Below are 14,302 nucleotides of genomic sequence, written 5' to 3'. Positions count from 1 at the left end.
GTTCTTTGGTAACTAGTCTGCAGCGTCCTGTAAAGTGCTGCAGACATGTTGGATGAAGAAGAACAGATAGACTGAGCCTCCACAGTCGGCCATGTCTCACACACATCAGCACAGAAACCATGAAGATCTCATGTGTCTGAACATCTGAAGCTCTCCACCACATGACTGAGCACAACTCAAGGAGGAGCATTTACTGAAGCTGCTGCAACATTTACTGTCAGCACATGTTTCCATGTCAGCTGCTGTTTACCACCACAGAAGAAGAACAGCTTGTCCACATGCAGCCTCTGTGTCAGATCAATGCAGTGAAGCACACACACTGTTTAGTAAAGTCATGTTGTGGAGCTGTTTCACTGATCAATGACTGAGTCTGAAGGAGGTTTTCTGACTTCTGGAACAAACCTGGAAGTTTCTCTTCAGCTCTCTGTATCAGCTGTTTGTAACTCTCAACTCTTTCAGCTTCTGACCCTGAACTACAAAAACAGTTCAACATGCCCAGAATATCTTTCTGTTACCTGGATACTTCGACATGGCAATAGAGACAGAAGGTCACATGAATCATCAGAGTTTCCCCTGCAAGGGTGCCGCCGGTGCGTCGAGCCACCTGGGGGGCTCTTCAACTGGTGGGGGAGATTGTCACATCTTGCAGGAGCTTTCCTCTCTTCAGGAACTCTCTCTGCAGGAGGGGGAGATACAGGAGAGGTGGAGGAAGATCTCAGCCTGGGCGTCTATTGTCTTATGTAGTCTGGAAGATGAGTGGATGGTGGGGTGGGTGCAGTTTTCTCTGTGGTGGGGTTGGGTGGACTGTCCCGGGCTGTGTGGGGCCGGGCGGCGCTGCTGCACTGGGCCCCGGTCTGGATGGGCCTGGGCCCCCTTTCCCTGGCGGGTCGCGGAGTATGGGGGTGCCTACTGGGGTCAGCGGGGGAGCTGGCCCCAGAGAGGGGTCACTTGCCCCTCCCTTCCTTCCCTCCCCATCTCCAGCTGCCTCCCTCTTCCCGCTCCACCACAACCACCCACACATGCAGGGCCTTGGAGTAGGGGTATGTCACCAGGGTGCAGAGGAGGCTACCCCCCCCCCCCCCCCCCCTCTGTCCCCTTCTGGCTGCCTCTGCCTCAATTTTATCCCACAACTTAGACATTCACATTACTCACACTCTCATTACACATACATATAGGATCTTGGGGGTGGGCACGATACACGGAATCCAAATTACCATCAGGGTGTACACCTCACCCCTGGCGTCGTTGCCCGTAGACATGGAGGGCTAGCAGGAGGGACTATGCACTTACCTGCTGCTCTCTGGCAGGTAGCTCCAAGCCCTCCTGGGTTTTAAATGCACCTTAGAACACACATGCATCAACACTACAATGAGCTGGTGGAGGGAGGTTTGGAGTCTTCTCTCACCCCCGTTCTCTGCGGCCCGCTGGAGCGGGGGGCTAGGAGGAGGAGTTGGCCGTCCGACTGCGGTCTGGAGTGTGGGGCCTCCCTGCTGCTACGGAGTCGGGGCGGTCTGCCTCTCCCCACCGCAGGGAAAAGGGTAACACCACCTGGGTCTGGGTGCAGTTCCCCCCTCCAGGGGCAAGGGTACCTAGACCCGGTTCGTAGAGTACGCTTGGGGAGTGTGATCGTGTGTACAGCGTCTCTTTATGTCTGTCTCCACGTTGGTTGAGTGTGGAGCAAGTGCATATGAGAGCATGAGGGTGGGAATGGATGTTTGTATCTGTGTGTGCCTGTATGTCTGTGTCTATATGTCAGGTTGGGTATCAGACGCCACCTCTCTGGGGACATCTCAGGCCCTCCAAGGTTTGGAGGCCTATCTCCCCCCACCACTTCCCCTGCCGGTGGCGGACTCCCTCAGACATCGGTGCGTTGGTGGTTCTTTGTGTCTGGGGGTGGGCGTCCAGGTACACACCGGCTCACTCCTTGGCGGCCGCTTGTCGGGGCCTGGAGCCTGGGGCTCGCTCGGGCCACTTCGGAGGTGGGGTGCCCCCGGCCTCTCGGCCTGGGGCTCGGTCACTCAGGCACAGCTGGCTGCCGGCGAAGCTCACGGGCGCATCACTGCAACTCCCCCTGGCTTCTGCTCCGCGGCTGCTGAGTGAACCCTCATCTGGGACTCTCCTCAGCTCTTTCTGGGACAGTGGCGCGGCTGCCCCTCTGTTGGTCTTCCTTGGTCTCTTGTGTTCTGGGGGCCTCTGGATGTCTGGAGTTTTGATCTCCTCCACACCTGCTTCATACCCTGGAGGACGGGGCTGTGGCCCCCCCACACCCTCTAGCATATCATTACATGAAGGAACCTTTTAAAAAAATAAGCGCGTCCATGCTCACAGGTGTACACACGGGTGATCACACCCACAAACTACACCCTTTTTCAGCACATCTTATGTGCTGCACAATAATGTTTAATATTTAGTATTTACTGTTATATTCACATATATCATTGTGATGTTGTTTATTCTATTACTCTTGTTCTCTTCTGCTTGTTTTCCTTTTTCTTTCTCAACAGGTGATCCAGGTGATCGATATATGCATTTTCTTTTTCTTTTTTTTTTTCCTGCCCGTTCTGTTGGTTTTTGTTTTTTGCCCTTCTCCCCCGTCCCTCTTCTCAGCTGTTTCTCTTTCCCTCTTTCTTTCTCCCCTTCTTTCCCCCAGTCAAGTCTGTCCCGTATTCAGCAAGTGAAAATAAAATAAACAATAAAAGGTGAATCAAATGGACCATTATGGCAAGGCTGGGATGGTCAATTTGGTAAAGTAAATCCGCTGGGCATCTTTCTTTGCCTTTAGACATTAATTCTGATGCAAAAGAGCCAAACGGGACAGGCAAAAAAAAAAAAAGTTTCCCCTGCAAGTTCACATGAAAGGGGCGGGGTTTATACATGTTTATACAAGTCCTCAACTTGTTGCACTGACATTCCTGTAACAATGCAACGCACAGTTTGCATGTCATTTAGGGGGTTTTAGTCAAATGTATTTCCCCAGCAGAGAAGTCACTTGGATGAGTGACGAAACGTTTCTCCCACAAAACACAACGTCCAGATGAACAGAATCAACTTTTGGAGATTCACAGCATATGTTACCATGGTGATTTTCCCTGTTAAAAAATGAACCACCTTCATAGCACAGAAAACCCAGGATTAACCCTGAAGCTACCTACATAACCAAAAATCTGGAAGGATACCTGCTAAGCGTCAGTGTTATGGGTAATGTAGGAGGGACTCACCTGACATGAAATAAAATAACAGACCTCCAGAAACAACGAGAACCAGAATAATTGGGAGCGCTATGCCCCAGGATGGAAACCGCTCTATGTAGAAAACAATAAAAGAGCCTAATGTTAAAACATAATAATAATGATATCACAAGTATGGCTTACATATACAGAACCTTTGATACTGTCACATCATGAAGGAGACGTGGAAATCACTTTGTTACACAAACCAAAGTCAAATCAATTCTTTTGATGGAATATTGTGTGATCAATAGACTGATCAGTTTCTGTGGTGGGGGCAGCGTCATGGGCATCAGCAAAAGGTTGCTCATACTCATGCTGCCCCGACATGATTGGGAATGTCATAGGCACCGATCGGTTTTCTATCGCCTATTTCCTGGGAGTAAGGGCGCCCTCCGTTTGCGAGGCGCGCCTGCTGCTTGCGGCACGGGGAGGAGAAGAGGGCGGGGCAGTGGCTGGCTGGAGCGGCATCTAATAACCAACTCGCAAAATAAAAACAAACCAACAAACACGAAAACACCAGACATCATGATACAGACTTATAATTTGCACTGATGTTTTCGAAATTCTATACGCGAAAGGTGAGCGCGAGAGCCCTCGGTGCGCCTGCTCGCTGCTGAAGTCAAAGTAAACTTTATTGTCATCTCCGCTACAGACAGTCCAGCATATAGAGAGAGGAGACGACGAGGCTCCAGTTACAGCAGTGCAAGTAAACAAACAATATATATAAGAAGAGTAAGAAAATAAATCTACACTTTAGGACTCGGGGTAAAGGGATCAATAACAATTTAAAATGTATAATTTACAGTTTGATGATTTAAAGTCTCACAAACAACCCGTCGAAAGGGGAGGAGAGTCCTGCTGCTTCCAAATAGAGCACATTTCATTCATAATTTTGTAAATCCAAGACCATCATGTATTCATGATTTGAATCCTGGGTTGTGTGAAATCAGAGAAATTAGACAAAGTGAATCTGTGAACTAAGGTGTAGGTCTATTAGGTCATGTTGTGGTGATCCTCGAGTTTGGGGATTTGTGTTCATACTGGAGTGCAAAATGAAAACCAAGCTGGACAAGAAAAGTTCAAAGCCATCAGGTGCTCAGTTTAGAAAAAAGAGAAAAGAAGAGGAGGAGAAACGAGCAAAAGATGCAGGTAAGCAGATGTGTCATTGGATCATGGCAGCTCATCCTGAACCAATCAGAATCAGAATACTTTATTAATCCCTAAGGAAATTATGTGAGTTACAGTTGCTCCAAGAAGAAATGGTAAAAATACTAACAGTAACAGACTAAACTCCAAACAATACATTATGTTACAGATTTTACACATTTAAGAAATATCATTAATATATACAGATCACTCAATTATAAATATCAAGGATTAACAGAGTAGAAAAGAGCGTGTGTAAAAAGGGTGTAACTATTGCAGTGTTTACAGTGTGTTAGATGGATGAGTTGTACAGGGAGATGACCACAGGCAGAAAAGATTTCCTGTGTCGTTCTGTGCTGCTTTTTGGTCTCTCACTGAACGTGCTCCTGTGAATAGCTAGTACATCATGGAGTGGGTGGGAGGTGTTATCCATGATTGTCCTCATCTTGGAAAACATCTGCCTCTCAGACACCACCCTAACAGAGTCCAGCTCCATCCCCACAACATTACTGGCCTTGTGATCAGTTTAGGTCTGTTGCTATATGTGGCCTTCAACCTGCTGCTCCCGCATGCAACAGCATAGAGGATAGCACTTTCCTGGCCATCGGCTGGGTGTCCTGCCATCATGGAAGGCCTCCTGAACCGCATGGCCACTGCAGTTTTCCACATGGCATCTCTCCTCACAGCATCTCTCCTCACCTGTTAGCCTCCTGACAGCTCTGTCTTGGACTATGGGGCTGTTGAGCTCCAGGTCAGCCCCCTGAGTTACTGTTGTGCTGTCAACCATTGAGTCAGCCCTGAATTGCTTGCTTTCCCCTAAACTATGTGTGAACTGCTTCTGGGCCTTCAGGGCCTTTGTAGACGCTCTGTGTGGACTCTTGTTCCCTGATTTTGGCTCCTTGGTTTTTGTTTGTTTCTGCGTATTGGGCCCTCCAATCCCTCCTGCCACTCACAGTGCATGACACATAACCTGAGTAAAAAACCCCCACAAATATTCAGAACTATTTATCACCCAAATGATTAAAAAAAAAAAACAGACAATTTTAACTAAAAAACAAACACATTTTCCCTGATGAGATACTTTGTTTAGCAGTCCTCTGAGAAGGGGTTAAGTGTGGGAAAGCGTTCAAGAGGTACTTTACAACAGGAAAGTGTGTTTTCTCATTAGCAGAAACGCCCCCCAAAAAACAAAAAACAGATGTCCAACATCTGTACAACGGTCAACCATCCACCCAGGTCCTTGATGGTGTGCCAGCTTATACTATAACTCAGATTATGGATGCCAGGTGCTGGGGTAGGGGTTACTAATATTTGGTGGACTTAGAAGGGTAAAGTCCAGAAAAACGTTCTTGGAGGGAGAATTTTGCCATGGATACCCTGAAAATTTGGTAGTTTGCGGAAGGTGTTTACACTGTGAACAGTAAAAAGAGTGAAACGGAGTGAAATTCATTGTTTTTGTCGTGGTCCTGGGTCATGCGACCCAGTGGTTCTGAGTTTCATGTTATTTTGTTATTTCATCGGTATTGCAGTTTCTTTTCAGTTATCTAGTTATTCGGTCATGCCTAGTTTGCAGTTTAGTTCATGGTTTATCAGGTTCCCCTTGTGTCATGTCTACGTCGCCATGTTTCCTGTTTTATTTTGAAAGAGTACAGTATGTTCTTTGTTCATTGTAATCAGTTTTACTTCCCCTGTCCTGTCATTAGGTAGTGTCAGCTGTGCTCCCATGTGTGACCCCTTCCCTTATTTGCATTTAGTCAGTGTGTTTCTGTTCAGTGAGTGTTGGGTCGTCTGTTGTCACCTCCCATGTTATGTTAGTGTGTTTAATGATGGTGTGCAGGACATGTTCAAGTTTTGAGTTTATCCCTTCAGTTTTCCTCATGCTCCTGCTCACCATCATGTCCAGATCGGTATCTATGTCATCACAGTTTTGTTAGAGTCCCAGTAAACATAGTTTAGTTTCGCCCAGTTTAGGTTTAGTGTTAGTTCTTGTCATGTGTTGCTTTGTGTTATTGTGTGTCCCAGTGTTGTATCGGCCACAATAAAATGCTCGGTTTTAGTTCTTTAAAGTTCTGGCATCCTCTGTGTCCTGCTTCTGGGTCCAGTTACAAAACAAATCGGCCCAGCCCCGCCGTGACAGTTTTCTCTTGGAAGAGTCCTGCATTTGGGTCTGATTCCTACCTACACCATGACATTAACACCGGTTTCCATGTCCAGATAGATTTCACATACCGTTAAACTTCACATATTTCCTTGAGATATATATATATATATATACACATATAATGATGCAGTGCCACACACATTCATATTTGAGTGTTATTGTTTTCAGAGAGACTGCTTTTTATTTCCTCATTGCTGTGCACTAAGGCCTGTTGTTTTATAACAGATTTGAAGGTAAAACTTGGAGTCAATGCTGTTGAACCTGTTTTCTGGAACAGAGTCTTGAAGAAACCAAAAGCAAACTCGCATTTATGTGCCAGTATTTGGAGATAAATGTCTCACTGATTCTGATCCATCCGTGTTGGTTAATTCTGCCAGTTGGATTTTTGTTTACAGGGGGATGAAGATGCTGCTGGTGTTGCTGCTCCTCATCAACAGTAAGATACACACTTTAAATACTGTTTAAATGCCGATTGTGTGTAAAACTTATGGAGCTGTATTACAAACAAGTAACTCGAATAGTGAGGAAAGAAGCTTTGTTTGTAAAAATATGAAAGACTGTAGTCAAAGGTTGTGCTTTTCCATCATTGAGACGCTGAACAACATCCTAAAATAGTTTTACACTAAATCCCTTTGTCTGTACGGTGGTTCAGTCCTCGTCTTACAAACAGGCGTTCATCGCAGTCACCGTACAAGTCTGTAGGTACTGAGAGCCAAGGATGAACATTTCTGACATACCTCTGCAGGAGTGCCAACTACTCACTGTGTGTGTGTGTGTGTGTGTGCATGTGTATACATGGTGTAGACTTGTTTAAACTGATTCTACTACGGTGGTTATCCTCAGGCGGAAGGAGTGGCTGAGCAGCCTGCAGTTTATTCATATTGAGTGTGATGTACAAGAAGGTACAGTGTTGTGTGTAACAGGAACAGGAAAACATCACAGTATAAAAGATGAAGATAAAGGCTGAACTGACAGCTGTTCCACTGCTGTCACATTAAGGACCTGCATCAGAATAATTTTTGTAATGTTGCTTTACTGGAACAGCAGTTATTAAACTTGTCACAAGATGGCGCTCCAACATATTCACAGTCACATTAAGTGGTGAAGGAAACACTTGTATGTACAATAAATGTATCTACAACATCTGTGTCAAACCAGCTTACTATTGTGTTGTCAAGAGTCAACGTTTCAATATTCAAACACATGTCTTGAGTTTCTTAAATTAATTTGTCACCTGAGGTATCTGAGACAAACCCACAGCATGCGGTTAATTTCTATGTCTGTTTATGTGTCTTCAGTTTCCCAGCATGCCCTGGCTGTGGTGGTGGAGGTGAATGATCTGTCCTGCTGCCCTGTCAGTACTCAGGTATTACACCCGAGGACCCCACAATGATGTGGACTCGCAATGATCTTGATCCCAACTCTGTCCACCTACAGCGAGAAGGAAGAGATGACCTTAGAGGGCAAAACCAGCGTTACAGCAGGCGCACATCGATGAGGCGTGATGCTCTGCACACTTTAGACTTCAGCCTCACTCTGAGAAAACCACAACTGACCGACAGCGGCAACTACACCTGCTCCATCAGTTTTGGAAGAGAAGAGCTGACACTGACAGTTATACAGCTACAGGTCAAAGGTCAGCAAGAAATGCCAACACCTGCTCTTTATACAGCTCAGGAGTCAGTACTGTGGACAGATCAGACGTTAAACAGGTTAGATTGATTTGGTTAAAAGTTGCCATTGTTGTGTTTAAATTTGTCTTAAACACAACAATGACATGCAGTTTAAGACTAATTAAACTGCATGTTTAGATATTTTTCTGTTTCTACCATACATGTACAATGGTGGAGGAGGTTTAGCTATTAGTGTTTAACTGCAGGCACATTCCATATAAGATTCTGGTTTCCTTATTTGATAAGGAATGTTTACTTCCTGCCATTTATAGGCTCACCTGCACTGGTATATGAGAGACCGTTAAAGGGGTTAAACCGTATACAGGAGGGGTGAGATGACTCGGACACACAGTCCCTTTAACCTTTATGACACACCATATGGGTTTTACAATGGGGTTGTGTGTTGACTGAATAAAGGCTGCAAGGGGACGCTGGTTCTTTGGCGTTGTGTGGGATCAGGTGAGATCCCAGACAACTGATCCGACCGGCTTCCCTTGCAAGTTAAAACCCATCAATCTCTGGTTGTCTTGCTTCGTTCATGGGGATAAGTCTCTGAATCAGTGAGGCCTGTGAGCGCAGGCCTAACAAAGAGTGTTTTGGCAATTCTGTTATAAACGAAGACCGACATTTTAGATCTAAGCTCCATGGAAGCCACAACTAAGGTACGATTTTAGCTTGAATAAAGCGATATTGATTCATTAAATCCTGAATTGATTTTTAAATATAAATGTATTTTGCCAGGAACACCTGAATCTCAGGTTAAAGCTCACAAAACTATTTTAACAACCACCAAACACAAAACACCAAATGACAGCAGGTACATTGATTCCACACAAACACCTAAACACAAAGCACAGACCATTTCACTCGACGGCACATACACAGACACGCCATCAGGACTAAAAGGCGAGATCTCACTGATTCTGAAGCTGCAGGTTTTGTCACTCTCTGACCAAAATTTACTGAACCAGCAGCAAAAGTAGATCAAAACTAAGCTTCACATTTGATAAACATTGTCTTTAATTCCCTCTTACTTTTGCCGTTTTACTTCCACCACAATAGAATCACACTTCCTGGATGGCTCTCTGTCAGTCACTTAATATGTTGATTCATGGTTTTCTTTCATTTTTGTTCTACTGCAAAATATTATAAGGTAATATAAAAAGCTAGGCTAGAAAAAGGTTTTTCTGTGTTTTATTTTCACTTACTTTGACAAAAAGGCATCTGCTGTGATGCTCACACCTCTGATGAAGTCTCACAAGTGTCAGCTTTTTTTATATCTATATAAAATTTCCATATAAAAATATGGAAATGTACTGATAAATGATCAGAATTATAAGATTTCTCACTGTCTGAGTCAAAATTGAACTGAATCGAGGATCAAATCAAATCGAGACCTTATGAATCAGAATCTAAACGATTATAGAAATCGACACCCATCCCTAGCCACAACAGCAGAATGGACTGATTTTTATATAACGCTTTTCTACTCTCCCGGAGTACTCAAAGCGCTCTATACAACATGCCTCATTCACCCATTCAAACCCACTCATACAAGCACTTCTAAACTCAAGTGCAAACTAAACTACATTCACACACATTCATATTCCGATGAATGCATCGGAGGGCAACTCTGGGTTAGTATCTTGCCCAAGGATGTTTGGGATGCAGACTGGGGAAGCCAAGGATCAAACCACCAACCTTCCGATCAGTAGCTGATCTGCTCTACCACCTGAGCCACAGCCACCCCCCCCCGAGGATACATAAATACATAATATTTTATATTTTCTGATGACCGTATTTAGTTGTCAAAACTGTGTAACACTCTTCAGAAATGTTGAGGTTTTTACCACTTGCTGAAGCCTTTTCTAGTAAATACTGGCTCCCAGTGAAACTCAAGAATTCATTTAGTAAAGACAAGCTAACAAGTGCTGAGTTCTTTGGTACACTGTATTTAACCAGCTTTTGTTAAAACTTGTCTGGAATGTGGGATGCTTCCAAACAGCAGGTTACGGTTACACTGGGTCTGCTTGAGGATGTCCTGCTGTCATCAGCAATGTTAGCTTCCTTGGTGGGTTGAAGTCCCTTTGATTCCGTTGACTATAATATTTTATTTGATGCTTAAGATGCTGGCTGGTATCTCTGGTTCAGCACAGTAGGAGGAAGGTTCCTCCTACTCGTCTAGAAAGACTTTTTGTCTCAGGGTAATACAAACCCTCCTCTGACACTGCTGCTCTAATCTGTGGGGTAGTGCAAGGCTCAATTCTGGATCCATTATTTTAATTTGATATCCTTTATTTAGCTGATGTCATTAAATGATATCAATTCTATGCTGATGACACCCAACTGTGTCTGTCTTTTAAGCCTCGACAGCTGGATAGACTATCCTCCACAGTCCACTCTGTGTCCCTGATAACTGCTCTCTACTAATAAACTTTTTTTTTTATATTCACACAAGACTCAGACTATGACTACAGCTTCTCCATAAATGCCTTTAAGAATCAGTCAAAGGATTTCTGTCCAGTGTTTGTAATCTTTCTGTATTTGATTCTTGACTTATATGTAAAATCTCTTTGACGTTCCTTTAAAAGAACATTTCTAAATTCTAATAGTCTCCTGTACGTAAATGCATAAAAGTATTCATGCATTTGTGTCATTGTGGTGGATTACTGTAATGTCTAGTTTACAAGCTTAGAAAAAAAAGCTTTATTTATATGTCTAAGTGATACAAAATGCTGCAGCCAGGCTCCCAATGCATTGTAGTAAGCAACAGTGAAGCGCTTTTTATTTATCTGCTTTACAGTTGATTTTATAATTAGATATAAAATTCTCATCCAGTGGAGCCCCGCCTTACGAAGACCCCATTTAACGAAGAATTCAAGTTAAGAAGGCTCTTAACGGCAGTATTTCTGCCCATGGTACGGCAAAATGCCCGCATAACGAAATCCGCTGGCAGAGACCAGAATTCCCACAATGCCTTCCGAATCATGTGATAACCCCTTGGCTTTTGTACTTGCGTTTTGCTGTTCCATATGAAAGACGTATCGTTGTTGCAGTGCGCTATTTCGTGTGCTTCTCATATGCAATTAGCCTACCGTTCATTCATAATGGGGCCGAAAAAACTTTCTGCAAGTGATTCGAGTGAAAAGAAGAAGCGTAAGGTGCTCTCGATGGAAACAAAGAGAGAAATTATTGACAAATATGAGCAAGGTCCTCCTCCACCAAGAACTTTGTCTTCAGCCAGCATCGCCTCACTCAAAAGGCGATGGAAAAAGGTGCTCCGACTTAACGAAAATTTTGACTTACGAAAGACGCTCTGGAACGAATTTATTTCGTAAGTCGAGGTTCCACTGTACTTACATATAGACCACTAGATGGGCTAGATCAATTTAGTGCTTTGTATGTACATCCCCTTTGCTCTGTGGACTTTTTCTTTTCAGTAACAATTTCTTTTACAGGCTTTTGTTCCCTTATTTCAACGTTTTTTTGCGATATCCTGCTGTCATCAAATTCAAAATGAGATTTCTGATCAGTCAAAAAATAAACAAACAGCAAAAAAAGAAAACATAGTTTAAAATACATTACATTTAAATTATAAAAACTTTTATAAGTGTCTAATATAAAGATTTTGTGTGCATTAAACAATGTTTCCATGGCATCAAGGCTTTTTTAATGCTGGAAATGATCAAACGATGATTAAATTGTTAACGTTAAAGATCCAGTTTAGCTTTCAATGGGAAAAAAGAGGCCAGATGATGATGTATTACCACAGAGACATAGATTAGCAACACTAATGCTCATATCCCAGATGACTATTTCATATTGTGATTTATTGTCCTCTCAGACCAGCAGGTGGAGATGAAGGTGACTGAAGGCTTAGAGTCCGTCATCCTGCCCTGCAAAACAAAATCTTACCTACCTGAGGACAGCACAGTGGAGTGGACTCGCTCTGACCCAGAACTCATGATGGTTCATGTGTATGCAAACGAAGGCGACCAACTTAATGACCAGGACGGCCTTTACAGAGACCGAACAACAGTGAATGAAGACCTGCTGAGAACTGGAGACCTCAGTCTGACCCTGAAAAAACCCACAAAGAGAGACAGTGGAGGATACATCTGCACCATCTACAGGGACAAAGACATCCTGAGACAGAAAGTAGAGCTGCAGGTCAAAGGTCAGAGATGTAGATAAAGGTCAGTGGTGCTGTAGATGTTGTCATAATATTATTATGATGTTTTAATATTATGGTCTATTATTGTTTTCTACACAGAGCCATTCCCATCTTGGGCCATAGCTCTCCCAATTATCCTGGTTGTTCTTGGGGTTTCTGGAGATCTTTTATGAAATAAAAGACCCCCAGAGTTACAAACAGCTGATACAGAGAGCTGAAGAGAAACTTCCAGGTTTGTTCCAGAAGTCAGAAAACCTCCTTCAGACTCAGTCATTGATCAGTGAAACAGCTCCACAACATGACTTTACTAAACAGTGTGTGTGTACACCTGCACCGTCCACAGCAGGGAGGGAAAGATCCTGATGAAGAAACAAGTGCTGCTCTTTGTCAGTGGAGGTGAGTGCTGTAGATACAGGGCAGAGGTCAGAGGTCACTGTAAAAGCTCAGAGATGAACTGTGAGTGTCCACATCATCCATGAGGCTTTCATGAGTTTCTCATAATGTTTGTTTAGCATGTGGCTAGCATACTGCTAAAGCTCAGTCAGTCCCACATATATGTGTACGCTGTTAGCGCTCACGTCTCAGTCACAATCACTACATGCATGTTTTTTTATGAAAACTTTCTGATATTCCACATAAACACACGTGGAAATATCACAAGTCTGAGTCGATGAAACAAGGAGTGGAATTGGAGGTAATGTTACCATCAGTGTTGATGTTGCTGTCTGTATCACTTACACGTGCTTCACTGTCTTCTCAGTCCCCCAGAAGGAGGTGGATGCAGGAAAGGACTTTGTACAGCTGTCCTGTAAAACCACACTTGATTTACCTCATGATGCTGAAGTGGAGAGACGCTAACAGGAAGGTCCACGTGTATCAGGATGGCTGTGATCAGCCAGATAGACAGGATCAGGATTACAGAGGCCGAAAAGAGATGAATAAAGACCTGCTGAAATCTGGAGACCTCAGTCTGACCCTGAAACACCCCACAGAGAGAGACACACAAGTCTACACCTGCACCGTCTACAGCCAAGAGGGAAACATGGTGTTTAAGAAAGCAGTGAGCAATCTGAGAGTCAAAGGTCAGAGAGGATTTTATTGGTTCACACACTGTGTTCTCTCTGTGTTAGACCTACACTATCTTATACAGGCTGCATGCTTTAGCCTAACGACAGCTGGGATAGACTCAACTATGACCCTGCACTGAAGAAGAAAAATACTGGGGCACCACTATCAGTGATGGAAAATAGAAACGGAAAGTGTTATCTCACAGGATGAACCATTAATTGATTTATAATCAAATCATCCATAATGAGAAATCACGCTCCTGTTAGTGATCCTCCATCTGGATGGATGAGAACAACCTTCTGAACAATCTAACAGGAGATGGCCCATATCTATGGGACTGATTTGTGCTAATAACGCCCATTGTATGGACTGATAACAGCCGAAGCGGGTGAATAAAGTCACCCAGTAGCTAGCTGTGCCATTACCCAGCATACATCACTCCCTCCATAAATGCAATAAACGATACAAAGGTAATAGCCTATAATTAATTTATCTGCTGTATCTGCTGTTTCTCAGGTAGTTGCTTACATTGTATAATTTATTGTGTTCTGTATACGTCACTACAATGTGATTTTGGAAATATATAAATATACGGACAACAGGCTCTTCCGCGGCAATCTCTTGTCGTCAATAAACAACGTTTAGGGAGCTCTATAGTATTCAATGAGAGGACCCTGCACGTCAATTCTCGACGCGAGGGGGGTACCCTGCGTGTCTATAAATGAAGCAGAGGGAGTCTGACCATGCGTCACACGTTTGACGAGTTGGGAGTGAGAACGTGTTGGGTAAGAAAACAGACAGGGAATACTAACAGGCAAAACAAAACAAGTTAAACTGGCAAAGAAAAAGA

At 43.8% G+C, this 14,302-nt stretch overlaps 2 protein-coding genes, 1 long non-coding RNA gene and 1 pseudogene across 5 annotated transcripts in view; 2 read left to right on the top strand and 2 right to left on the bottom strand.

Annotated features, from left to right (window-relative positions):
• Nucleotides 1–14,302, top strand: part of LOC146673017 (uncharacterized) — a 406,340-nt gene that overhangs the window by 12,774 nt on the left and 379,264 nt on the right. The window lies entirely within an intron of this gene.
• LOC146673023 (NACHT, LRR and PYD domains-containing protein 3-like) overlaps nt 1–14,302 on the bottom strand; it is a 505,210-nt gene that overhangs the window by 299,662 nt on the left and 191,246 nt on the right. The gene's annotated exons all lie outside the window — the stretch shown is intronic.
• The window catches only part of LOC146673034 (uncharacterized), a 44,886-nt pseudogene that overhangs the window by 553 nt on the left and 30,031 nt on the right, over nt 1–14,302 (bottom strand). The window lies entirely within an intron of this gene.
• On the top strand, nt 6,937–12,557 carry LOC146673036 (myelin-oligodendrocyte glycoprotein-like). The gene is made up of 5 exons (XM_085401618.1): nt 6,937–6,973; nt 7,836–7,903; nt 7,975–8,173; nt 12,055–12,387; nt 12,484–12,557. The coding sequence occupies exons 1-5, from the start codon at nt 6,937–6,939 to the stop codon at nt 12,555–12,557; spliced, it is 711 nt and encodes a 236-aa protein (XP_085257744.1).

This window comes from Rhamphochromis longiceps, linkage group LG3 (genome assembly GCF_057381845.1).
Source record: "Rhamphochromis longiceps isolate RC_006_pf linkage group LG3, R_longiceps_female_GT1.1, whole genome shotgun sequence".
Classification (NCBI taxonomy): Eukaryota; Metazoa; Chordata; class Actinopteri; order Cichliformes; family Cichlidae; genus Rhamphochromis; species Rhamphochromis longiceps.
This window is presented reverse-complemented; position numbering and strand designations above follow the sequence as displayed.